This window comes from Penicillium cosmopolitanum (assembly GCF_028827165.1).
Source record: "Penicillium cosmopolitanum strain IBT 29677 chromosome Unknown utg000007l:1.0-333516.0:1.0-333752.0, whole genome shotgun sequence".
In the NCBI taxonomy this organism is placed as follows: domain Eukaryota; kingdom Fungi; phylum Ascomycota; class Eurotiomycetes; order Eurotiales; family Aspergillaceae; genus Penicillium; species Penicillium cosmopolitanum.
This window is the reverse complement of record NW_026622677.1, coordinates 159,187-184,047: the sequence shown is the minus strand read 5'-3', so window position 1 is coordinate 184,047 and position 24,861 is coordinate 159,187. Positions and strand designations below refer to the sequence as shown.

At 46.9% G+C, this 24,861-nt stretch overlaps 7 protein-coding genes across 7 annotated transcripts; 5 read left to right on the top strand and 2 right to left on the bottom strand.

The window, feature by feature from the left end:
* Positions 1-3,891: 3,891 nt before the first annotated feature.
* On the top strand, positions 3,892-4,377 carry N7509_006505 (uncharacterized protein; the record flags this gene model as incomplete). Its single annotated transcript, XM_056631142.1, has 1 exon — positions 3,892-4,377. The coding sequence occupies one exon, from the start codon at positions 3,892-3,894 to the stop codon at positions 4,375-4,377; it is 486 nt and encodes a 161-aa protein (XP_056488403.1).
* Positions 4,378-6,727: 2,350 nt separating this feature from the next.
* Positions 6,728-9,291, top strand: N7509_006504 (potassium ion transporter; the record flags this gene model as incomplete). The annotated part of the gene is made up of 10 exons (XM_056631141.1): positions 6,728-6,764; positions 6,815-6,935; positions 6,997-7,133; positions 7,193-7,370; positions 7,427-7,581; positions 7,634-7,681; positions 7,747-8,155; positions 8,216-8,930; positions 8,979-9,022; positions 9,075-9,291. 10 exons carry the CDS (start codon positions 6,728-6,730, stop codon positions 9,289-9,291), a joined length of 2,061 nt encoding a protein of 686 aa, XP_056488402.1.
* A 1,069-nt stretch (positions 9,292-10,360) lies between these two features.
* N7509_006503 (uncharacterized protein) lies at positions 10,361-12,172 on the top strand (the record flags this gene model as incomplete). The annotated part of the gene is made up of 4 exons (XM_056631140.1): positions 10,361-10,482; positions 10,532-11,204; positions 11,253-11,335; positions 11,389-12,172. The coding sequence occupies 4 exons, from the start codon at positions 10,361-10,363 to the stop codon at positions 12,170-12,172; spliced, it is 1,662 nt and encodes a 553-aa protein (XP_056488401.1).
* A 5,137-nt stretch (positions 12,173-17,309) lies between these two features.
* Positions 17,310-17,702, bottom strand: N7509_006502 (uncharacterized protein; the record flags this gene model as incomplete). Its single annotated transcript, XM_056631139.1, has 1 exon — positions 17,310-17,702. One exon carries the CDS (start codon positions 17,700-17,702, stop codon positions 17,310-17,312), a length of 393 nt encoding a protein of 130 aa, XP_056488400.1.
* Positions 17,703-19,638: 1,936 nt separating this feature from the next.
* Positions 19,639-20,724, top strand: N7509_006501 (transposase; the record flags this gene model as incomplete). The annotated part of the gene is made up of 1 exon (XM_056631138.1): positions 19,639-20,724. The coding sequence occupies one exon, from the start codon at positions 19,639-19,641 to the stop codon at positions 20,722-20,724; it is 1,086 nt and encodes a 361-aa protein (XP_056488399.1).
* A 232-nt stretch (positions 20,725-20,956) lies between these two features.
* On the bottom strand, positions 20,957-21,190 carry N7509_006500 (uncharacterized protein; the record flags this gene model as incomplete). The annotated part of the gene is made up of 1 exon (XM_056631137.1): positions 20,957-21,190. One exon carries the CDS (start codon positions 21,188-21,190, stop codon positions 20,957-20,959), a length of 234 nt encoding a protein of 77 aa, XP_056488398.1.
* Positions 21,191-22,314: 1,124 nt separating this feature from the next.
* On the top strand, positions 22,315-23,418 carry N7509_006499 (uncharacterized protein; the record flags this gene model as incomplete). The annotated part of the gene is made up of 1 exon (XM_056631136.1): positions 22,315-23,418. The coding sequence occupies one exon, from the start codon at positions 22,315-22,317 to the stop codon at positions 23,416-23,418; it is 1,104 nt and encodes a 367-aa protein (XP_056488397.1).
* Between the last annotated feature and the right edge of the window lie 1,443 nt (positions 23,419-24,861).

Genomic DNA, 24,861 nt, shown 5'->3' with positions numbered 1-24,861 from the left:
TGCTGATATGGAGAAGCAGTGAAATGCAGTACTGCTTCGGCTGTTCCTTCAAGTCCGATCGGGATAGCGTATTGCGGCTGGTATTGAGATTCTCATATAGGCCGCGAGAACGGTCAGTAGCGAACCCCCATCTTGCGCCAGTTGCTGACTATTGGTGCTAGATCGAGTATCTCCAACGGCAGTCTGTTTGCCCGTGGCCAATGCAGATGGTATTCAAAGCATCCCCCGTGGCCTATATCTTGAATAAGGGAAAGAGTACGTTTTCAAGACTGGAGGTTGGGGATAACTGACCTTTTTGCCAAACCGCTGATATGAAGACAATTTTTCCCTCCCAAAGGTGGCTGCAAGCCAGTCGAATGCTCTCCCCATGATGTCATCCCGAACGGCACGAATTCACCAGCGGACGAGCGTCGTGAATTACGGTCGTGAATTACGGCCGTTCGATTGCCGCAGCGGATGCAATTGCTCAATTATTACTCGAAGGATGCCAGGTGGGTTTGAGATAACTGGTAGAAAAGTCGTACTTATTGACCTCGGACGTAGCTGACGTAGCTGTGATGTTCTGCCATTGTGGGTCTGTCACTTGTGCCCGACGCGAGACGCTGCGACGCGTCAGTGCACGGCCTTGTCGCCACCGCCGGGTGCTGCCTTAGGTCGGTATTCCAGAGAGCGTTTCATATCACGAGTCCCAAGAGAAAAAAGAAAAAACACGCGAGACGAACCGGAAACCAGCGGGTTGTATACACGATGCATGAGCGAGAATCGTCTTTCTGATGAATTGTCATCCAGATGCGCCCTGCGGGAATCGAACCCGGTTCGTTAAGGAAGCTAACGTGGCATATTCGACTAGACCACGCGAGCAGATGCGCTGGCGTCGCGAGGTTTGCCTCACTATATCCAGCAACTTCTTAGAATATCATAGCCACCATTAGTCTCGACCAGTACTCAGCTACATTACCCCTTCGAGCTCCACAGCAGTCTCTCATTTGGCCATATAATGGAATATGATATTCGAAAAGAGGGCCAGAACACCCCTGAATCGCTGACAGTCTGATGGTTTTTCCAATTCTACTGCTACCATGTACGTGCGCGGCTGAGGATATATATTGCGCAATATTGGATGACCATTTATCGACATTACCCAAGAGCTGTGTACAGAGAAATTCGAAAAACAGTTTCCCCTCTGGACACACACATGTTGTTTCTCGGGTTTTACCTGTTACTAAGCTAAACCGGAATAGGATATACCTTCGAGATGATAGCCAATCATTGCTAGGATAGTTTATGGCTAGATCATTCCATTGTAAAAATCGTTTTAATTACTTTCTGTGAGAGAAAGCCCGAGTCGCCGCAGGGGAACTTGTTTTCGAATATTAGTGTATCGCCAAAGAGTATGCGACGAAGCTCAAGCCACGTAGAAGAGCGACCCGAGTGAAATAATGATTCAGTCTATCGTCAATAGATGTACATAATGTACCCTTTAACATATTTTTGAAGTGGTCACCAATGTTGATTGCACCACGCGCCTCCAAGCCCATAGTCGAGTTTTTCTGAAAAGCTATCCGCAGATAATTACATTGCGATCTGGTGTAATGACAGATTCCAGTTAATGAACTGCATCATGTTTCACCGTCTATCATCTATTATGTACATCATTGGTGAGCCAACGAAGATCCAACTGTAAGGGCGATGGGTAGTCACCGTTGGCAGCCACCTCACCGCTCGGCAGTTACGCCGCGCCGCAAATCAACATGTTGACTCACTGGTTCCCATCGATCATGATCATCACCAATCCTCAACCGTCACTCATCTCCGGCCCTCATCTCCAGCCCTCGCCATCAACGGGTCCTCACCATCAATGTGTCCTCAACATCAACACGCCTTCATCAGCACGCCAACACTTCCCACTCAGTGTCGACAACCCGCATCTCACCACGTCGAGACAACCTTTGCTACCACTGGTAGCCAGCAAAGACAAGCATTCGCACAAATGGAGACTACTTTGGATTGCGCGCGTCGCCCAGATCGGCCACTAAGCTATCATACACTGAGATCCCCACTGGCCCGATGACTCAGTGCTCTACTTCGCACTACGTTGAAGAAAGGCCCATTGTCGAAAGACAGGGCGTGATTCAAGGCTCCAGAACAACTTGACGCGAACCAGTAACATGGCTATTGAAATCTACAAACAGGCTGAAAGGCAGGACACAAAGTATACTGGATGATTCTTGATTCTATTGATTTTGGAGCAGGTCTTGGCTTCTTCGAGGACCCCCCCAAATACTAGTCTCTGACACCACGAAGAGGTGCCTGCAATCGCCAGAGGATCAGGACGAGGACCGCGGCGCCACGGGTCGCCTAATGAGCGCAAATTTGATAACGCAGGGCTCAGGGCTGCATGGAAGCTCAAGATTATACAATCACAGGGCTCAAGGCTGTGAGGGAGCACATTTATACAACACAGGGCTCATTGGCTGTGAGGAGAGCGCATTTATACAACACAGGGCTCATTGGCTGTGAGGGAGCACATTTATACAACACAGGGCTCATTGGCTGTGAGGAAGCGCACTCTTACAATCGCAGGGCTCATTGCTGCGAGGGAGAACTTGTTGACGCAGCACTCTCCTGCGGAGAACTTGGTGACGCAGCGGTCTCCTGCGGAGAACTTGGTATCGCAGCGGTCTCCTGCGAGGCAAACTTGATGACGCGGAGCCCGTCCCGCGAGGCACACTTGATCACGCAGAGCCCGTCCTGCGAAGAGTACTTGGTAACGCAGATCTTACCTGCAAAAGACACCCCAAGGCTGCGAGGCCCGGAGTGTGAGGAGGAAAGTCCTACTTTTCTTTTCGACAGGAAAAGAGCGTCTTTTATGCTATTCTGAGTAGGGGTTTCGGCAGCGACCACTTGCGTACATATTGCCGGACCCAGAGATTTTGACTTCAAATTCGCAGCGGGCGACCCTAATTTCGTGGGTGTTGAGGCGGTTTATCAACGTTGAAATAAGAAATTTCAAGAGTTTGGAGTGGAGAGCGGGTGGAGTGGATGGATCCACCTGGAGCCGTGGTCGGCATGATGCGATGCGTGACAAATCATTTGCCTCATCAACGTTGTTGACAATGGTGAAACGGCCTTTAGCGCCGTTTTGTATGAGGTGTAGACCGAAGTGGCATGCCATGGGCTACTCGCCGTAGCAGCTTAATTTCTTGTGGCTCCAGAAGTCTGCCAATATTCGCTCGCCTCGTAGCCAATCAATTCGCAAATCATGGGTCTTAGCATTGCTCAACGATGTGAAACGATTTTCACGCTGTTAATATGTAGAGTCGTTCCATGGAAGACTCGCCTTGGCAAGTCGCTTGCCCATCCGCAGAATTTTTCGCCTGCAAAATTTTTGTTCTCGCCCCGTGAGAGAAAAATGATTTCCCTCAGCCTAGCCGACATATTTTCCGCCCCGAGTCGCAGTCACTGCAACGCGTCATGCCGCCCAAATCTTTATTTCACTTGCCAGCACAGGATGACCAGAGTACCTCGTGTACCCACACCCTCAAGCCGGCCGAGGTACCATTGATGAAGAGATGTCGACGCCGAGTCCGTCGTCGGAACATGATATTGTCGGGCGCCAATAGAGACTCCGCCGCTGTCCAGAACTGGTCTCCACAGTCAATCAGCTACCGGTAAATGACCTCGCGATCCTCTTAAAATTGAAAAGTTCCACAATTGACTGTCGAAGGTCCTTGAAATCGTTTTTGAAACAGAGCCGGGGACTAGAAGCTAAGGGTAAGTCAAAATTAGAGGTCCGAATGCCTTCGCTAATCACGATCGGTAGAGATCATAGAGGTTTTGTTCCCCATGCTAGGACTGCCTTTGGTGCCTATCCCTTTTCGAGCGCAACATATGATCCTCCAAACCATGCAACGCCACCTCGAGCATTCCGCCTTCCAATTTGTTCAAAAATGGCTTTTACCACAGCCTTTGGCTGTTGGCTGGACATGCCCCGAGGTGCTGGAGCTGCATAAGTTCTTCAAATTCTTAGCTAAGAACCGATTGAAGATCTCGTCTGAGAAATGCCGTGCAAACATCACCACTGTTCAGAACTTGTGCCATTCCATCGCTAGCATCCGCCACGCCGCTGTTCATCGCTTGACCCAAGACAGAGATAGTCTGCTTGAGATGGTTTATGCCGCCATCGAATTTTGCCTTTGCATCGGCGAGAGTCCTGACGCAGAGGGTCCCGGTCACTTCTTCCGGTTCCTACAGAACACCCTCCCGAAACAACCCATCATACTGTCGCACGTCCGAAACCATCGAATGGGCATACTGGGACGATTATGCGGAACTAGACCTCACACCTATGGAAGTCAATCAAAAGTCTCGGCCTAAATCAGAGCCTACCGGGCCAAATAAAGCAAGCGAAGATGATCATTTGCAAGCACACACATTACTATGCCGCCTGAGATTCTACATATTCAGTGACACACATTTGGTTGATGATCTCAAGAACGTAGCATTTGAAAAGTTTACGACTGTTGTTAAAGATGTGGTAACCCCCAAATATTTGAATGAGCAGCTAGCGGTTATTGACCGTCTATTATTGGCGTTCTCAACCCTTCCTCCGCACGGTGAGCTTCTTGAATGGCTAGTCCGGTATGCCGTTTGGTGCCTATCCAGCTGACACCTTCAAGTGAAGTTTCATGAATTGCTTCAGAAAATTCCGGCACTCAGCTATCGTATGTTGGGAAATTTAAACCCGGCCAATGAACCTCCTTGGAATATAAAATTGCCAAAATATCGTTTCCCCTCTTACGATGCTCGCACTGATGAGGATCATGCCTATGACTAATGCACCCTTTCACCATGAAAAAGAGGATTTAGCAATTGCAGTCCGATAGGAGAGTCAAACAGTGTATGTAACTCGGCATTTTCTCGTTCTTGACCCGGTTGAAGAGTTCTTTGCGGAGCCGAAGCGTTCTTTCAGTGTTATTAGAAGCCCTATTCCGTAAATTCGAATAAAAGATTCCACATCTTTCTTCGTCCACTGTGTTGAGAAGGCCCAAAAGGAACAAAGATAAGCGATTATAAAACGTAAGCTTCGATATCTAAAATATACAATGGGAAAGGTCACATATGTGATCTAAAAGGTAATCTCGGGCATGCAACTCCACCACAGGGAGATGAATAAGCTCTCAATGGCTTTTTATGCCTCTCCTAGGTTTTTCTGATACGACATTTTGCATAATGGGCAGTATGGCCGGCGCCAGAGTAGCCATTTGTCAACGCAATCAACATGAAACGCATGCCCACAGGGAAGACCGCGCACATGAACTCCATCTTCCACAATACACAGGCATATAGCACAAGAATAATTCGAAAACATGATGTCTGAGGCTGACTGAGTGGTTTTTTGCTGCGCAGCGGCGAGATATACTTCAGTGTTATCAGAAGATTGAGTCAGCTTGAAACGCGACTCCGCTTTCCGCGATTCGTCTGGAGCTGACATTCCTAATTCAGCAAAGGTACTTTTTATTGGCGAAAAGTGTACCGGTTCTTTAGCTGGGGAGATGGGAGCTGGAGCAGAGATTCCGAGACTGGTTAGGACATCCTCAGCCGCTAGTTTCATTGAGTTCGCTCTGTTTTAACCATTAGTAAAGGCCTATATAATATAATGATTTGATATTAAGACAGTGCCTTGTGCGTAGTTGATGACTCTTCCATGTTTTGAAATCGATTTTTGGTAGGAATTTGTTGAGATCATCCTCGGTCGGCAGTGGTTGAGGTTGCTTTTGAACCTCAATTGTCTGTAGCCGTGTGAATCTATATATTGGCAATACGGGATAATTCCGTGTAGACGATCTTATTTGACCTCCTTGGTGACGAATCCATTGAGCAAACCCCGCGAAACTTTGTATATAGAAGAGTGTGTTTAGTGACACGGGCTGAGGTATCGTTTTGGCAAATGCTTACCATAACCCAGCAACCAACACAACACAAATGACAGCTATCACGGCAGAAGAAGTAGTGGGACTATTTGAAGCATCCGGCATCTCCTGCTGTCAATTATGGGAAAGGAAACGAAAAGCCTCCTTGTGTTTTCGGGAAAATTAAAAGTTAATATACAGTTCAGTTTTGCAATGAGATGCAGTATGCGGGATTTTGCTGGACCATTGTGAACCGTGGAGCGGGAAGTTCGTGCGTAGCATTGACGGATCAAGCCTAGCCTCGGGCTGCCAAGCTTCATAGAAAATTTCAAGCGCAAGCGGGCTATGCTGGGCCAGTGCCCAAAAATCACTCCCTAAATCGCAGCAACGCTATGGAGAGTTGGTGAATATTTGCAGTAAACAGCCTGTGCGACAAAGCTATTTGCCTAGTACTATCCTTTGAATCAGCCCGATGGCCACAATGCATAGTCTTGAAAGCTCGTGCAGAGAATGGATACCGCCTGAGTTGAGTTTTCGCTGTCCAAATTCAAAATTGGCTCTTGGCTGTGGGGGGATGGCTAGAGCGTAGTCGCAAGGTGGCATCTGACGGTGGTGAAGATGATCCTCAAGCTGCAAGCGGTGGCGCTCAACCCTTGACCTGATTCGCCCAATCAAGTCGCTCACACACAGAGTTGAATCGTCCAGCTGGATGTTATATGCGGCAGTTTTAATATTCAGGTAAGCCTGAGTTATATATTGATATTCGCAAGCCCCCCCCCGAGTACTTTTCCCTTGAAGTTCCCTATTTTTGCGCCATGTGGAAGCCACCAATAAACTTTCTCTCCCTGCATTGTTCGTGCATACTCCGTACACATTCTACCTTGCGCTAACCGCTTTGGTAGACGCATGGATTATCACTCTCAGCATTCTGAGCCTAGTTATCATTTACCCCTACGGCAATCTCAAAGCCATTGATGCCTATTTTTTCGGTGCTAGCGCCTCAACGGAGTCGGGTCTGAATACGTGAGTGGCGAGATTTGCTCGGCTCCAGTCTTTCTAGTTTGCTAAGCGGCATCATGGGAAGGGTCGACGTCAAAGAGTTAAAGACCTACCAACAAGTTTACATCTATCTCATTCCGATTCTGGGAAATCTGGGCTTCATCAACATAATTGTCGTCATCTTTCGGGTCAGATGGTTTGAAAAACATCTCAAAGCGATAGGTGAGGAGCGCCTACGACCCATTCAGTCATCTAATTGATGGCTAACTTGACAAATGCAGCACCGCATCTGTTGAAATCACAGACCCTTCCAGGCCAGGATGAAGAGGCACAAATCAAACACCTACCAAATTTGAACACCCCCATTCATGAGGCCCCGGCCGATGAATCTACAAACGGAGGGAAGGACAAGGTGACTGAGACCAACAGTCCTGCTGGGGAGAGAGATTTGTTGTCGAGGTTTGTTTTAACATCGCACAGCAGAATGACAATACAGATATTGACACATACGTTAGGGTTTCTCAGGAATCTAGGCATTCTACAGCTGATGATTCTATGGACCCAAAACTGACTACAGGAAAGGAATCCATTCGGTTCGCGGAGCCCGGTCGGCCCACTGGGGGCAATGACAACGCTCTGTATATCCCACCTCCGTGGAAGCGGGATAAAGGTATGTTGAATTAGCTCCTAGCTATTTTCGATTTTTAATGAATGCTTTCTAGGGGCCTCTTTCGCCGAAATTAATGAAGCGATTGATGATGAAGACGAAGGTGAGGCCTCCGCTTGTGGCAGACATCCAGAGGTTTGAGATAGCAACTAAAGGGTTCAATAAAAGGAAAACCCGAGAAGAATCTACGTTATGGACAATCTACCAGAAGCCTCCATTCACGTACCCACACACTCGAACGGGTGATCACCTCCGTTTTCATTCTTGGAAGCTCTCCAGGCTATAATGGAAAGGCCCATGTAACGGCACAAAACAACAATAAGCAGCTTTATCTACCGAAAATTTTCTCTCGGGCTACGGTGGGCCGGAACTCTCAGTTCCACAACCTCTCCGTTGAAGATAGGGAACAGCTTGGAGGCATTGAATACCGGAGCTTGAGGCTTTTGCTAAAAATTGTCACCGGGTATTTTTTGGGTCTGCATCTGTTCGGTGCGATCTCTCTGGTGGGATGGATTCTCCATGCTGATCAAAAATATCGAGACTATCTTGCTGAATGTGGCCAGGGCAGCGTTTGGTGGTAAGTTGGCCTCGTATTCGTGTTATTATGACAGAATAGCTTATTTCCATTATGTGGCAGGGGTTTCTACTCTTCTCAAACTATGATCGACAACCTTGGTTTTACTTTGACCCCAGATTCAATGATCTCTTTCCAGGATGCGACATTTCCAATGCTTCTCATGAGTTTCCTTGCCTTTGCCGGCAACACTTGCTATCCATGTTTGCTCCGATTAGTAATATGGATCATGTACAAGGTTTGTCCAGAGAAATCATCGCTCAAAGATCCGCTTCGCTTTCTGCTCGATCACCCTCGACGGTGCTACACCCTCTTATTTCCGAGCAAGCCAACATGGATACTTTTCGGAATCCTATTCATTATGAATTCTGTTGATGTGCTTCTCATAATCGTGCTGGACCTGAATAACCCAGCTGTTAATAATTTGGCACCCGGCCCCCGAGTCCTTGCTGCTATTTTCCAAGCCGCATCAGCGCGCCATACGGGAACATCTTCTTTTAATTTAGCTGATGTTAGTCCAGCTGTCCAATTTAGCTTAGTCGTTATGATGTATATTGCAATTTTTCCTATCGCAATTAGCATCAGAGCCTCTAATGTCTACGAGGAAAAAACGCTGGGTATTTACGGCTCTGAGAGAAGCATGGACGAAGGTGATGGTCGAACGTACATTCTTAACCACATCCAGAACCAACTCAGCTTTGACTTGTGGTACATCTTCCTCGGATGCTTTTGTATCTGCATTGCTGAAGCTGGCAAAATTGCGGATACATCTATTCCGGTGAGTGGGTAGTAACTAATTGCTTGCTGGCAGAGCTGATAATCCTAGGCATTTTCCGTGTTCTCCGTGTTATTCGAAGTCGTTTCAGCATAGTAAGGATCATACTTGATTCAAGACTTCTCAACCTCGCTAACTCTTCTATAGCGGGAACGTGGGACTCAGTCTAGGCTACCCGACCGTCTCAACATCTCTTTCTGGGGAGTTCACAGTTTTCAGCAAGCTCGTTATCTGTGTGATGATGATCAGAGGTCGTCATCGTGGATTGCCTTACAAGCTTGATCGTGCTATTGTTCTCCCAGGCGATCGCTCAGAGGATGGTAGGCATAGCAATGAGCTTCAAGTTTCACTGAGCGAGCGGTGATATGGCAAAATCATCGGCGTTACAATGAACGGTAGACCCCCAAAATAGATATGGCAAAAGGTCTCTGGAATGCGAAGTTTTGACCGACAGCCGATTATTAGACCTGATATCTTTGTGACTACGGCTTCAAAATCAGCAATTGAAAGTTCAAGTGCAGTTCGAGCTGTTTAATAACCTTGCAAGTAAGATCAGAAAAATGTCTCCGGATTGCCTCTCCGCCAACAGGGTTCAGGGAGGCATTGTGGAGAAAGTGGTAGTACCGAGAATCATTTGCGATATACGTGACGAAATGTTTAGGCAATATTTCTTCCGTATAGCAGCCCTCAATATGCCAGCTTGAATACCACGGCATTCGTTCGAGCATAAAACCACTATCGTAATGAGTACTTAGTGAAAGATGGGATACGCTCAATGGCAGTCCGCGAAGTGCAAGCGGGTCGATTGCAACAAACACAACACCCACAAGGGTGCACGTAGCGTACGAAGTGTAGACAACAGAGCAAGGCAAAGTAACCATAAGTAGTGGGCGGCGAAACGGAAGAGTAAAATAACGATATCGTGAAGCGAAAGGATTGTGTCAATTGTAAGTTAACGATGCTATTTCAGATACTGAAAGGACAAAACAAAACGGTGCCTGAGACCTAAGGCTCTCATCACCCGAGTACTCTTGAGGGGCTCCAGCGAACTAACAGCGCCAAGATTCTCGGTGGGTCCTCTCGATTCCCCTTCGCAGAATTTCCCGCTCGCAGAATTTCCCCCCGCAACGCTGTCTATCTCCATCGGTTCCCAGTTACCTTGGCTTGGCTTACTTGGATGACTCGGCCGTCTATTTGGCGATTCATCTTCTTCCATATGGTCTACGCATTCTTGGCTCTATACTTCCAAGTCATTATTCGATAACATTGGCTTGTCACCCTGCCAGTACCATTTTCCTGGCAGACCTTGGGATAAACAAAATTCTATGCCGAGTATCTACCCAGCAAATCATTTAAACTAAGTGCGGCCAAGAGACTCAAGACTCGCCATTCTTGAGCGTGATTCTACGAGTAGCGTGCACGGTAACAGCAAGATGCCGACCCTTGCATTGATTAATTTCAACATTGTCTGTGCGACACTTGGAGGTTTTGTCTCTCTTTTCGGGCTGGTCTCTTACCTCTGCAAAGAGCGATTTTACCTTTCCGAGGCATGTAAGTTAGCTTAATAATGTTCAATAGTGTTCACATTGCTTATGCAAAACCAGTGATATCGTTGCTTGCTGGGGTTGCTTTCTCGCCCATGGAGCTAATTTTATTAGACCCGATGATTATGCTCTGCATTCGCAATCGAATCTGGACGCTATCACCTTGCATTTTACCCGCTTGGTTCTTGGCGTACAATTGGTCTTAGCTGGTATACAGTTGCCTAAACGCTACCTTCAGATCGAATGGCGGAGCCTTTCACTCTTGCTGGGCCCAGGTATGGTCGCTATGTGGATGTGCAGCAGTCTGATCGTTTGGGCTATGATACCGAAGTTCAAGTTCCTCCATGCCTTGATTGTCGGCGCGTGTGTGACGCCTACAGACCCCGTCTTGTCCAACTCTATTGTCAAAGGTAAATTTGCCGATAAGCATGTTCCGCGTCCTCTCCAGCGAATCATTGTGGCCGAGTCTGGCGCCAACGATGGTCTTGGCTATCCGTTTCTGTTCTTTGGCATTTACCTGCTAAAGTATCTGGGCATGGGTGGCGAGGGATATAGTGGTAGCGCAGGAAAGGCCATGGGGTTGTGGGCATATGAGACCTGGGTGTATACTATCATCCTAAGTGTTGTTTACGGCATCTTCACTGGCTGGCTTTCAAGGAAGCTGCTTCACTGGGCCGAGGAAAAGCGTTACGTTGACCGTGAGAGTTTTTTGGTTTTTGCAATTGCGCTTGCTGTGAGCTTTCCTCTGTCCAAAAATGAAACTATCTACTGATCTCTCTAGCTCTTCATTGTGGGAACTTGCGGACTCATTGGAACTGACGACCTCCTTGCATGCTTCGTTGCCGGTAATGTTTTCACGCAGGAGTGGGTTGTCTCCAGAGCAGAATTCGCAATACCCAAATACTTATTTTTTTTAGTGACTGGTTCCGGCTTGAGACCCTAGACGACTCTCTCCAACCTACTATCGATATGTTACTCAATTTAGCTGTCTTTATGTGGTTTGGGGCAGTTTGCCCTTGGTCATCGTTCTTGGATAACAACATAATCCCCCTTTACCGCCTGATATTCCTGGGAGTTCTTATTCTCATCTTTCGTCGGTTGCCGATAGTACTTGCCATGCACAAGTACATTCACCAGATTGAGCACTTCCGACAGGCTTGTTTTGTTGGGTTCTTTGGCCCAATTGGCGTCGGAGCAATTTTCTATCTTTCGATTAGTCGGGAGTTCCTTTTCGAGATCACAGTGGATGGGAAAGTCAGAGCGGATGCTCAAGAAGTTGCCGACGCTGTCAACCTTGTGGTATGGTTCCTGGTCATCTGCAGCATTGTTGTGCATGGATTGTCTGTCCCTATTGGAAAAGCCGGCTATCATCTGCCACGAACCATCTCGAGTGCCATCAGCACCAGCATCGATGAGCCCGAGCCAGTGCCTCTTTCCAATTCGCGCCATACCCACAGCACTGCTGTACCTTTACCCAGAACTAGCTTTCGAACCCGCAAGCGTGGCGCGCGCTCACCCCCGCCAAATCCAACGCCGTTCCGTATTGGCCGCTCTGTCATTCCTCCCACAAACGAGCAGCAGCTCGGTTCTGGACACACCGATGAGCCGGAGCGGCTCGTCAATCTAGTTCTTCATGACCCGCCGGCTCTTTCAAGCGAAGAGCTCAGGACTCCTGATGCCCATGAGGCTAGTCCTTCCTGATGTCTTGGTTAGTGTATCGGGGAGATTTTGACTCTGACACATCACTTGCACTTAGTGTCAATGGTCAGTATTTGCATCATCTTCAACAATGTTAGTATCTCTGGCATACAGCGGATGTGGTCTTATCTTTCACTATCATGGAGTTCCGCTTTTCTGGCAGAGAAATGGGGAAGAAAGCGTCGTTTGTTTCCGGCTAAGTTGGTCTCTTGACTTGCTGAAAATTCATATCAATTCTTTCTATGTCGTTTTTTTCGGTCAAATGTGTAGGGGCAGAGGAAGTTACATCGCGTTGTATTATAGGCATCCGACTTCAGTAAACAGAGTAAGTACATTACTCGCTTAGCTGCGCTATCCTCCAATTCAAGCGTCCTAGAACACCAAACTATCATTCGCTGTAGCAAAAGCTCATGTCTAATAGCTTTATGAGGTTTGGGATGGCGCGTATTAAATTATCATTTAACGAGGAGCCTGAAATGGCAAATATTCTTTTCAGAAAAGAAGCTAATGCGGGCATAATATCAGAGATTAGGAGAACGTTATCTAATATATTTGTTGGTACCAGTGGTCTAGTGGTGTTGTAGATATTGCTGAGGAGGCTAGTTGTGATGCTCTTACGTGTCATCTTGAAATAAGAGGGTGCCACAATACATCCTGGCAGAAATCCCCGGAAGAGCCTGAGTCTTTCACTGATAAGCCCGAGCTGTCTTTGAAGAGACTAATTGTTTCCCGAAGAGCCTGAGCCAGTTCCCGGGGAGCTCTCTGATGAAGGGGAAAACGAACTTTGGGCTATTTCCCGAGTGCCTCTTGATGTTGACGGCTTGCCGCGCCGTTCTTTGTTGCCCGGAGGTAAGCCAAATGCCAAATTATTACAAGAAGCTCCTGACCAGGGCCACATAGTGAGGGTTTCATGCTAGAATTCAACTCTGTATAAAAATTGGGAAAGTCTGTCTTCGAAGAGAAGAGCTAAATGGGCTAGCAAGCTTAGGTATAGAGGCCTTCCTGTCTCAAGCGAGACTGGTTTCATTTCAATAGAAACAGCTCTAGGGTGATTTGGAGGAGCTTCAGCAGGTAATTAAGCTATTTAATCCTCTCCGTAAGTTCGCAAAGTACCAAAAAGAGGTATGTTGATCTATAAGTATAGAAGTAATCTATGGGCCTAGGGAAAATTGAGAGTTTTCGCTCTCTGGTTTAATGGAAGGCAACAACGATCAGGAGTAGCTTCTACCAACTTCTACCAACCTCTACCAATTCAACTACCCTCTTATATTATTGGTTCGGTTTTACTCCTTTCCCCACCTTGGAGTAGCTCGATCTCCCCATCAAGTCAGGACAGACCAGCGAGTCCGAGTGAGCAAGGGATGATAGAGGGTAATAGCGGGACATAATTAGCTAGATAAGGTTGTCTTCCTCACTAAGAAAGAAGGGATGAAGACAACGGCCTAGATCGTAGAGGATCATCACTGACAGCTTATACAAAAACGAGGCACATCCTAGGAAACAAGAATTCGAGGGACCGCCTTAATCCAGGGAATTCTTGCTGGGGAATGGGCATCATTAGTAACATGACATGATTGGCCCTATGCTACTCCTTGCTCCACTTTGGAGAAGCACAAAAGCATAACCCTGCCCTGTCCCATAAGAAGCTCTGTGCTATGCTATACGCACTTGTTAGATCAAGGCGGTAGATTAGAATACTGCGGGATATCGCAGTTTCGGCTCCATGTTAATTTTCAACGATACTTGCAGATAGACACTGACTTGATGATTACGGACGGGTTTGAGGATATCGAAAGGTATTACCACCCTTCTTCACCGCTAGTTTCTGCCATGATTCTGCCACATCCAAAAGTTCACTGAGCACGATTATTCTTCTACTGTCTCAACATCTCTTTCTGGTGAGTCACAATCTTTTAGCTTTCGAGATTCTACATATACATTGGCCTAATAGGCTTTCAGAGCGCATATTTTCACCCTCTAGGCCCTATATCCCGTGAATAATTCTCGAACAAAGTTACAAAGAAATAATATCTATTCCAACCATTGCTACACTGCTACAAATGGAGACGAGTGAGATATTTTTGGCCCATACGGGGCACCTGCAGTCTGAACATGGTGATGTAGGTCTCCTTGGCAGAAGGCTACAGCGCCGTGAGGGTTGCAGGCGGGCCCGTAGCACTCCGTATATTCTTAGGAGGAAGCAAAGCTATGCGGAAGCATACTTAGTACATAATGAGGGGTTCTGCGGTGGGCGGGAAGAAAACCGTTGCGAAGAGAGCGCAACTCCCCCTCGAAAAGGCAATATTCCTTTCGAAGGAGAGGATATATGAGCGATATCTGTGTGCGATCATAAGCACGAAATATCGTGGACCCGACGCAAGGGGGGGGCTCTCCGCAACAATTCCGAATAGAACATATCATATTTTAATTGGATCAATCACCCCTTAATCCCTTGCATCTGTACAAACTTGAATCCATTGTAGCCAGGGCGAATGGAGATGAGTGCAATTTGTATCAAGCATCGAATATATGACACGGCGGCTCATTGCCTAAAGTGACGAAATTAGCATATCTTTCAATCATAGGAGAACCGAATGGCAGCATACAATACATGCATCGTCAATGAGAAGATAATCTTTTCCAATTCGATGATCTGCGTTATAGTCTCTAAAATTCTCGTCTTCGGAAGTGGCTACGTTCCATAGGATCCTACCCGCTCGCATCGCGATATAGGTCACAGCAACAGCCCATATGTCAGCTAGCCTCAGATCAAAGTTGACGCTGAGAGACTGTTCAGGCGAAACATAAGGCCGTGACCCGCGTCGTGTGGTTGACATATAAACATCACTTTCCCAAGCGAGACTAAAGCATTCTGCAGTGCCAAAATCTGCTATTTTAAGGCCACCATCTAATGTGAGAAAAAGGTTTTCTGGCTTTAAGTCGCGATGGGCTATCCCCTTCTGGTGAAGATAATTGACACCACGCATGAGCTGTTTCAAGAGGCAATCGGCCTCTTCAGTTTCTAGCCGGCCTCTCTCAATCACTAGGGAATGAAGATCGCCACCAGGACAATATTCCATGCACTCGCAAAAAATATCACCATCAACTCTTATAAGCTCTAATGTTTGAATAATATATCTGTGTCGGAGGGAAGAAGAAATTGTAAATTCGGCGTCGATCAGCTTTCAGAATGCGGCTTCAGCTATCTCCGGTCGATAGCGAAAGACTTTGATAGCGTAGAATGAATGAACGCTTGGATGCCACTCTTGTTTCTTACGTGAAAGAAGTATGACCGCTGAAGATCCACGGCCAATAACGTTGCAGATATCCCCGTATTTCTGAGATATCATGTTCCTGTCCTCGCAAGAAGTCATTTCAGGTTGCAACATACCCTTCAGCTTTCCAATTCGGCCTGAGACTGGGCTTTTCTTTTATCTTTTTTTTTTGCATAATGGCCAGTTTGCGGGCTTTGAAGCGCGTCTTTCCCCGAATAGCCGCACTTTTGCCCTAAGAGACGTCTTGAAATGGTAATGTATACCATTCGGTGGGAGAAACACTCGATTGTCCGCTTGTGCTGGGCTTTCAATATCCCCGGTTGAAGGCGAAATTGGAATTCTGTAATCTTCCAAGCCCAATTCGGAATTGTTTGGGTTGTGAACTATGAGTGCACGGTCAAGACTTGCATTGTCAAGGTGTTTGGGGGTTTTCTTTGGGTGGACGAGGATACAAAGCTGATATAAAGTCTCCAGTAGTTCTCGGGCTCGTTCAAGCATCCTGTGCCACCAGAGAATCGTTAATTGTTTGTGCTGACAAATATCTTATCTTCCAGATAAACGCCTCATCAAAATTTCTCAGAGCGATGATATTCCTAGATACCGGAACAAAACCTTTGATGGGTCTGGTTCACATAGAGAACGATGAGAGACTATGCCATTCCAAATTTTTTTTGAAAAAGCGAGGTGTTGTGCAGGTCAACCCGATGATAAAGAAATATTAGTGTAGAGAGTGATTGTATCGTATGTGGCAAAAATCTGCCTGGCGTTCCTACGTTGCAATGCTTGGCGCCAAGTATGTCGCATGTAAAGTTACGCTCTGATGTGGTGACTGGTCGTAAAGTCCGAACCAATCATCCTACAGCTACTGCAGCGCATAACACCCGGTCGAACGATAAATGGAGCTCGACAGTCATAACATGGAGTATAGCGAGGTTCGGGATGACCTACAGCTTCACATCGCATGCAGCGAATATTTGGTGATTCCGCGGGTATTGGAACGTGGCAACGCAAGCAAGGGCGCGTTTCCGGTATAGGGGGGAGTAGAGAAAATCGACAAGCAGGGCATTTTGGTGATTGAATTGCCGTAGAAAGACGTACTTGACGACCACAGCCAGAACAAATCCGATTAGATATTCGATTAGATAACATGCTGAGGGTACGGACACAAAAGTAAGGGGAGGGGCAAATCGGCAGAATGAACGCTCCAAACGCACAAAGAGAGCCCATAGTGGCGATATAAAACACCACGTTGCAATAAGATGGATGGCGACAAGCAGATGATGAAGCAATCAAGGCAGCACAACCTGCATGAATATGCACAAATAACCCTACAACCCTAAGCCAAGACCATCTAATCCAAAAACAGCAAAATAAGGCAGGTACCCGGAGCTGCGAAAGCGAATGAGAATCGTGCGTGGCAGAACAAACCATATATAGTTAAGTTACTTCTTTTTGCAACGCCTCGCACACAAGTACGTCCCGTGTTTAAGTCCCTTTCTCTCACTTCGTTCGTTTCAGGGCATAGCCATGCCTAGGCTAAGGGACTGGAAGAGGCGCGCGGGGGCACGCATCGGCCCTGAAACGAAAGTGAAAGGTATGTTGAGTAAGTTAGTTTCGACAATTAATCTAGTGAGAGATTCTATAAGCAGTATACAATGAATCCTGTGTTTTTCAAGGACCAACAATCGCTATCTGTGACGCAAGTACAAAAAAATAATACCATTCAACCCCAGTCTCGTTGAGTGGTTATGACTTCAGACAATAGCCGCGCAGGCATATCAATATCACAAATTTGAGAGCACTATTCATTTTAGGAAGCTCATACTCTCATTTGAAGATCATTGATTTCTTTTACTGTCTTCCCACTAGTTGTACGTTCGTGGGGGGAAAGGGGAAGCTCTTCGAGTCTCAACGATGTTTGTCTCAGGTTCGAATGGCTGTGCACTAGCGTTGCTAGGCACCTTCGGGACGTTCGCGCGATGCGAATCGTTATCATCACTTTGTGTGGCACAAAAGGAAAGGCAAGATAGATCTGGGTCAAAACCCCAAATTTTATCCTCTCCGATCGTATCTTCCATTTGGATGATAAAGTTTTGGTCGTCTGTGTGGCCTGCAGCACTGGCATGGCTAGTGGCCTGAACCATCGCGACGTCAACGAAACGCTTATCGTTATCAAGGTTTTGTGTCTCACAGAAGGTTCGATGGGGTAGATATGGTTCAAACCCCCAGGTTGGGACCTCTGTAGTCAATTTTTCCATTTGGAGGTCGAGCTCTTGGATATCTGGTTGCCTTGTGGGAAAGGGTCTCTTTGAATGGGGAGAAACATGCCCTGCGATTTACGGATCCAGACAATTAGAAACACAGAATAGCACTATTTGGCCGGTTGAAAAAGTAGCTAGAGTACCTACCTTGCGAGTCAGACAGCAACGCTTGTTCATTCTTGTCAGCGGATAGCCAACATAGTCCATCGAATCCCCAGAAATCAATTGCCATCCCGCGTGTTAATTATATGATTCTATTGTTTCAGGAATGGAAGGGGTTTGTGGTGTGGGAAAAAACAGGCTAGTTTCTTCTAAATCGTTCTGGCTTGCGTTAATATATGCCTAATATGCAATCCAATGGACATACTCATCAAGTGTAATTGTTGCCGACCGCTGATTCCTGATTCCGAAACCAGATTGGACGGCATCAAACCTCTCCAGTTGGAGCATAAATCAATTGATACCCCTTACTGTAAAAGGCTGTTCTAGAATCTGCAGCTGGTCAATGATCTCCGCAGCCGTCGAGGTACAAGTGCAGCCTCATCATTTAAATGGAGAATCGGGAGAATCGGTGGATTTCTCAAAGTTCAGGAAAAGACTTGTACAGCAGGGCGATACAACCTGCATTGAAAGGCCGCTAGAGGTGTAGATCAATGATGACCTGTGGAATGGGATGGTGGAAGGCCAGGATCTTGATGGATTGAGAATAATGCCAACCGTCATAGGGCGCGGCGTTGATAGCTCGACAGTAATCAGGATTAGATACTGCCACAGAATGTTTGTCTTTGCATCAATTCATGAACGACCCTGTTGTTGATCCTCATCTATGCGATATGGCAAACGGGCTTAGATTGAAACATGCGTCGTTATAGAGCTCCATTACGGGTAAGAAGCTGATCATTGCGGGCGTGGAGTATATGTTGGCTTCGCGTGTCTCCTTCCATGATAGCATATAAGAAGCTTCTGAAGAGTCTCTTCTCGCAACCCATACAGCTCACTTCGTACATAAAGAAAATAGACGCACCAGATCGGTTTTCATCGACCGAGCGACCAATTAAAAGACAGCGGCAGCTCCTCAAACACTCTGGGGATGACACTACCGTCAACCTGCATGGCCTATTCCGCGAACCTTCGCAGCGCGAAAGTATCGAGTTCAAGGTGAGGATCTTTCCAGTAGCGAAATGAGAGCCAAAATAACATGCAATAGAACACCACCGGCGCTGCCAGCCTTTTGACAACCGAGGCCAAGCAAGATTCTCCGGATGAGCTCTTGTTGTAGTTCAGAGGTATATTCTTGTGTTATTCTAGAGGCAAACATGAGGCTACATATACAACAAGAAGGCCAAGTTGATTGAAAATCAACTTGTGTTCTTCGTATGCATAATTCGGGATTAATTCCGATGGTTTCGGCTTGGTTCCTGATCTGCACCAGCCTCATATCACAACACTATGTCGTTTCTGTGTCTCAGACCCAGCGATATCTTCCTTTCAACAAAGCAGCCCGAGAGCACCCCAAGGGTGTCCTATCCCACGACTCTAGTGTCCACTGATTGTAGGATCGGTCTCGCAGTCGTGCGTCGGGTGGTTTTCAAAGTGTTCCCTTGTCGCCTGCGGCTAGGGTCAGCCCCTGACCCCTGAGCTCTCGCTCCAGCCATAGCCCTAGCCAGCGGACAGTGCTGGCCGGCGGTGACTCTTCTTAGCTCTGCAAATACCATCCAGGCTAGGTATTTACAGGTTCCCAGCCGGCACCACGGGAGGTGAGAGTCGTCGCCGGCCACGCACTCTACAGTCGTTCTCGAAATCGGCTTGACCAATATACACTTTATAACTACAAAGGCGGTCCAGAAGTCTGGCTACACACGCTAATTATTTAGCGCGTTTTTCGCGTCCACCCCCCAACCTCTCCTTTCCAAACACCTAATACACCACCAATATGCGTCAATTCGGTACCGAAATAAGTGCTAACCGAAGGCCGGGGGCAGAGCTTTCATCTGAAGCCCGCGCCGCTATTATATTTGCACGTGAATGTGGTGTATCGCCTACTAAAATCGCTTCCGATATAGGCGTTGCGCGGTCTACGATATACAAAACGATTGAACGCTTTCAACAACAACACAACACAAAATCAAGGCCTCGCTCAGGTACCCCTAGGACATTTGACCTCTCAACATTTAAATATACTGTTCTTCTAGCGCGTCGGGAGCCCTGGAAAAGCCTCAGTGAGCTTAGTGCTACGATACCCGGTCATCCATCTCGATCAACAATTAAGCGATTCCTCCGCCATAAAAGTCTTCGGAGATTTAGGGCGCGCCGTTGTATACCTATTTCAGAGGTAGTTGCTCGAAGGCGAAAGAAATTTTGTCGAACTTGGCGCCGTGAGGCCCTTAATTCCCGCCTCGAAGACTTCATCTTTTCTGACGAATGCAGCGTCCAACGTATTCCGAATTTAAACGGCCAATATGTTACACGCCTTGAAGGAGAAGCATATCGGCGGGGACTTGTGCTTGTTAAGCCTCATGTAAAGGATATTAGTCAAATGGTTTGGGCTGGTATCTGGCTTGGGGGGCGTACAAATCTTATGATTATGGAGCGTGACTTTTCAGAGAATCAAAATGGGGGCTATACAACCCAATCATACATTGATGTCTTAGAAAAAGGTTTTATTCAACACTACGAACCTGGAATTATCTTTCAGCAAGATAACGCCAAAATCCATCGTTCATATAGGGCGCAAGAGTGGTTTGAACGTCACGGTATTGAGGTGTTAGATTGGCCTGCACATTCGCCCGATCTAAGCCCTATTGAACCCGTGTGGCGTATGCTCAAACGCAAATTATATGAGCTATACCCTAATCTTTTGAATTGCGGCACCTCTGATGCTGATTGGAAGCTATTCAAAAAGGCGATAATTGAGGCGTGGGATGCCCTAGATCAAAATAAAATTGATAGCTTAATTAGATCGACGCATGCGCGCGTACTTGCTTGCCAGCGAGCTCTGGGCTTTTATACGCGGTTCTAGGCAATGAATTTTTTTATATATATTAAATATTGAATAATTTAGAATATATTAAAATTTGGTGATAATATTCAATATATTGCTTGAGATATATATATTTGAATGTGGTGATAATGATATGGCAGAATTGCCTAATTCGGCGGTGTAGCCAGACTTCTGGCCTAGGTCTTTATTTTATGGACCCACAGCCAATAAATGAAAGCCTCATTGCAATCATAGTAAATACGAGAAACCATCACGCCGCCGAGGCAATATCTTCTGTCCGAGAGTTATACCATAGCCAGCTCAGATTCCTCCGCCGAACACCCCGCATGTACTTGACTTGATCCGAAGAAATGTCTCGAACGCCATATGTCGGCATTGTTTCAATAAGTTGTCGGATTCCGCAATATATCATAGTGGTGATAGCACCCCCCAGGATGAACAGACCAACAACTAAGCTGCCTTTGTCATCGCTGTCACTCTTCATGGTAGCTGTGTAGGCCGTCGGTTTAACTGGTGCCTTTTTTGGTTTCCATATTAGAGCTAGTTAATAATAGAAGTCCAGCTTAGGTTTAGACTCACAGGATCGACGATTGTATGAGGTTGTGGCTAGTCCGTAGTCCCACTAGAACTGAAGTTCAAGTTGCTTAGAGAGCAAATTTTTGACCCTTCGGGGTCTAGAAAGTGGTTCGGTCAAAAGGAGCATACAAGTAATAACTATATTTGTGCGCATTTCAGATCTTTTATAACCTTCTCGGATGGTGTTTATCCCTCGGTTCCCTAGCGTGATCTGACATCGTAGATACATGTCGCACTACATCGGCCAATCATGTTATAGAGCGAGTATCCACTCCTTCCCACGTAACCTGAGACCCGCCCCTCAGTTCGCCAGTCGAACCTCTGCATTGACGTTTCACTCGAGCACACTCTATCGTCACGCCATCTCTACTGTGCGTGGATTTATGACACTTTTACTCGGCTCTGTCCAAAATCGCTACCACGTACCTCGGATATTTCTTACATTGGCTGGTCTTTTAACTTCAGAGGATGGAACATACCTTTCGTCAGTCAATTCATCGATCTGTAAAACTGAAATCCCGAACAGGCTGTATAGCCTGTAGGTGCGTAGTGATTTCCTGCACAGGGACCATCTAATGGACTATAGGACCCGCAAAGTGAAATGTGACGAGGAAAAGCCCTATTGCCTACGCTGTCGAACCTCTATCCGATCCTGCTCATATGACAATGCCTTCGAGGCGCCGGGCCCGGCATCTATTCTGCGTGCTTATTCTCCGCTCGACCTATCTCTTCGAGAAAATCGAGAAGAAGTAGCACTTAAGTACTATTTTGAACGAGTCGGTCCTGCGATCGGAGGCTGCTTTGATGTCTCCTTTTGGCAAGGAATAGTCCTAGAGACTTGCCGCTCTGAACGAGCTGTATATGACGCCATTATTGCTATCAGCGGGCTATACGAAGATGGGGACCGCCTTGCTCGTACATCAACGGTATCTACTGCAACGGAACTAAGGCCCAAACAACGCGAAGCACTCAGGTGGTATTGCCGATCAATTTCCCAAATGCGTCGGCAGATTAAAAAAAAATGCCACTGATATGTATATCGCGCTTGTGACCTGCATCCTATATATCTGTATCGAGGCTCTCCAGGGTCATTTTGAAGAGGCTCTACATTTATATAACCAGGGTGCTAGTCTCATCGCAGCTCTGCCTGACAGAAGAGATGCGGCTTGGAATTCGTCAGTCCTGCGAGATGTTATTGTCCCATTATTCCTCCGGCTGGGTACATTCGCGTTGGTAGCTACGCGGTATCCGATTAAAAATTCGTCGGCGATTATTGCATTCACGGAAACTGCGCTTCGTACCCCCGCCGATCATCGAACAACAATCATCTCGCTAATAGCGGAAACGATGCTTCTCCAAAGAGAAGCAAACAGACAAACCCGTGCTGGAGAGGTCGTGAGCAGGTCGCCCCTCTTCCAGTCGCGTCAATGGGATCTTCAGTCCAAGCTCCAGCGGTGGAGGGTCGACTTTGCCATATGGAGTGAAAAGGACTCCTCGTTCGCAAGAACAGCTTTTGCAGCAACTCTATTGAGTTGGCACGCAGCCATCTCAGTCATGATTTCAAGTTGCCTTAAACAACATGAGACCGAATATGATATGCATTTCGGTCAATTCCGGTCTATTGTTAGCTGGTCAAAGCATATTCTAGATTTCTCAGCAACGCCAGGTCGATCACAATCACCGTTCACTTTCGAAATGGGCGTCGGCATGCCTCTATTTTTCACCACTGTTAAGTGCCGTCATCCGGCCCTACGCCGAGACGCACTGGATCTCCTTCGACAAGCGCCTTCGGTACAAGGTTTCTTTAACTGCTCGTTATGGGCTGCTCTGGCCGAGAAGGTCCTTGAAATTGAAGAGGGACGGCTTTCCGAAGTAAGGAAACGCGTACTGCTGAAAGGAAGGCATCTCAGTTTGCCTCCGCGCGAGGACGAACTGGTCATGGTTGCGCTTGAAGAGTGGTACCCGTCCACTGCCGACGGGCAGCAAGAACTTATTCCAGAGAATTACAGAGTCCATGATTATGGAACTTTTCGTCTAGCCAGTTCACGCCTTCGAGATGGTCTGAGCTCAGACGAAGCGAAAACGTTTCTTCGGTTTACGCGAAACAGACGAAGTGCGAAGGGGAGTGGTATTTAGAGGAGCTTTTCTGCATGATGTCTTGAATAGCGGTTACCGAGGCGTATAAGGTCTGCACGCTGGATACGTTGGTAGCAAGAGTTATCCTTGCCATTGTCACCCAATGGCTGTTTACAAACCCACATCTATCCATTTTGGCTTTAGCGAGAACCTCATTCTAGGTTCTTCAACTATAGCCACATCCATGACCGACTCGAAGATTACTCTTCAACACATATATAACGAGATAAGGTTGACGTGAAAGAGGCTTTGCATCATCACTAGCTACAATAGAATTCTTCTGAACACGGCTAGCCTGGTTGGATTCTGACAAACGCCGGCAACAAATGAAGATTTCAACAGAGAAGCTACGGAAACGAAAGACCGAGTCACCACCAGGAAAGTGCGACAGCTCATGGACACCGTGAATATCACTTTAAAGCGTTCCAGGAGCAAAATGTAGAATAACAGGCGTTAGGAACTGGCAGCTCCCAAATTGCCGCAAGTTTCTGCGAATATTTGTGATTGTAAGCTTGCCGTATTCAGCTTCTTCAGCCATTCGAGAGGTGGTAAAGGACTGGCTCTCGATCTTATCACGGATGAGATACAGTGTTCAGAGGGGGAGCCTTGAAGCCATATTACGTATCTCAACGTTGGATGATGATCAAGAGTCAACGGGAAGAAGCCTTTCGGTTGGGGAGGTTGACAGCAACCAAGGAGGGGCACGCAGGCAGCAAGCGTATAGCACTTTCGTCTAAAATACATCATGCAAATGCCTTGCCAACGTCATGTAAATTATATTGCCCACACATACACGAGTCTTCAGTGACATTATTGGCCGATATCAGGTAATGGTTTCTGTGGGTCGTCCAAATCATTAGCATCATTGGATGCTATGAATACTAACTCAGTTCTGCCAATGAAAATGAGCCAACAGGGTCCATGCATGTCCCACCTGCACCATGCAGCCAGGTGAGCTATTGAGCTCGTCACCATACCATTGCATGTTATGAACGACATCCGGCCCAGAGCGAGGTCATGGGCGAAGAACATATAAATACTTACACTCCGTCCTAGTTCAGCGAGATATATCTCTGCATTCGCGAATCATTGATATCATGACACAGATTGGAAGTCTTCTTCTGAATACCAAAGAGCTCAAAACTGAACGATGGGGCTCCCTAGGCAGCGAAGTCGTGTCGAATGTCTTTTCGCTCTTGTATTGCTGCACCATAGACTGCGGCGAGCTCTCTTCCACTCCCCTTACGAACTCTCCGTCTCACGATGGATTTACCGCATGCCATTTGGCACTTCAATGCGTGTATGGCGCAGCTCTGATGTATGTTTCGGGCTTCTCATGTGGCGCTTACAGTATAAGTTATCTTACCAGGTTGGCATTCTAGGAATCCGGATGACATGATACCACAGCAACAGAAACTCGCGGAGACCATGGAGCAATTAGAT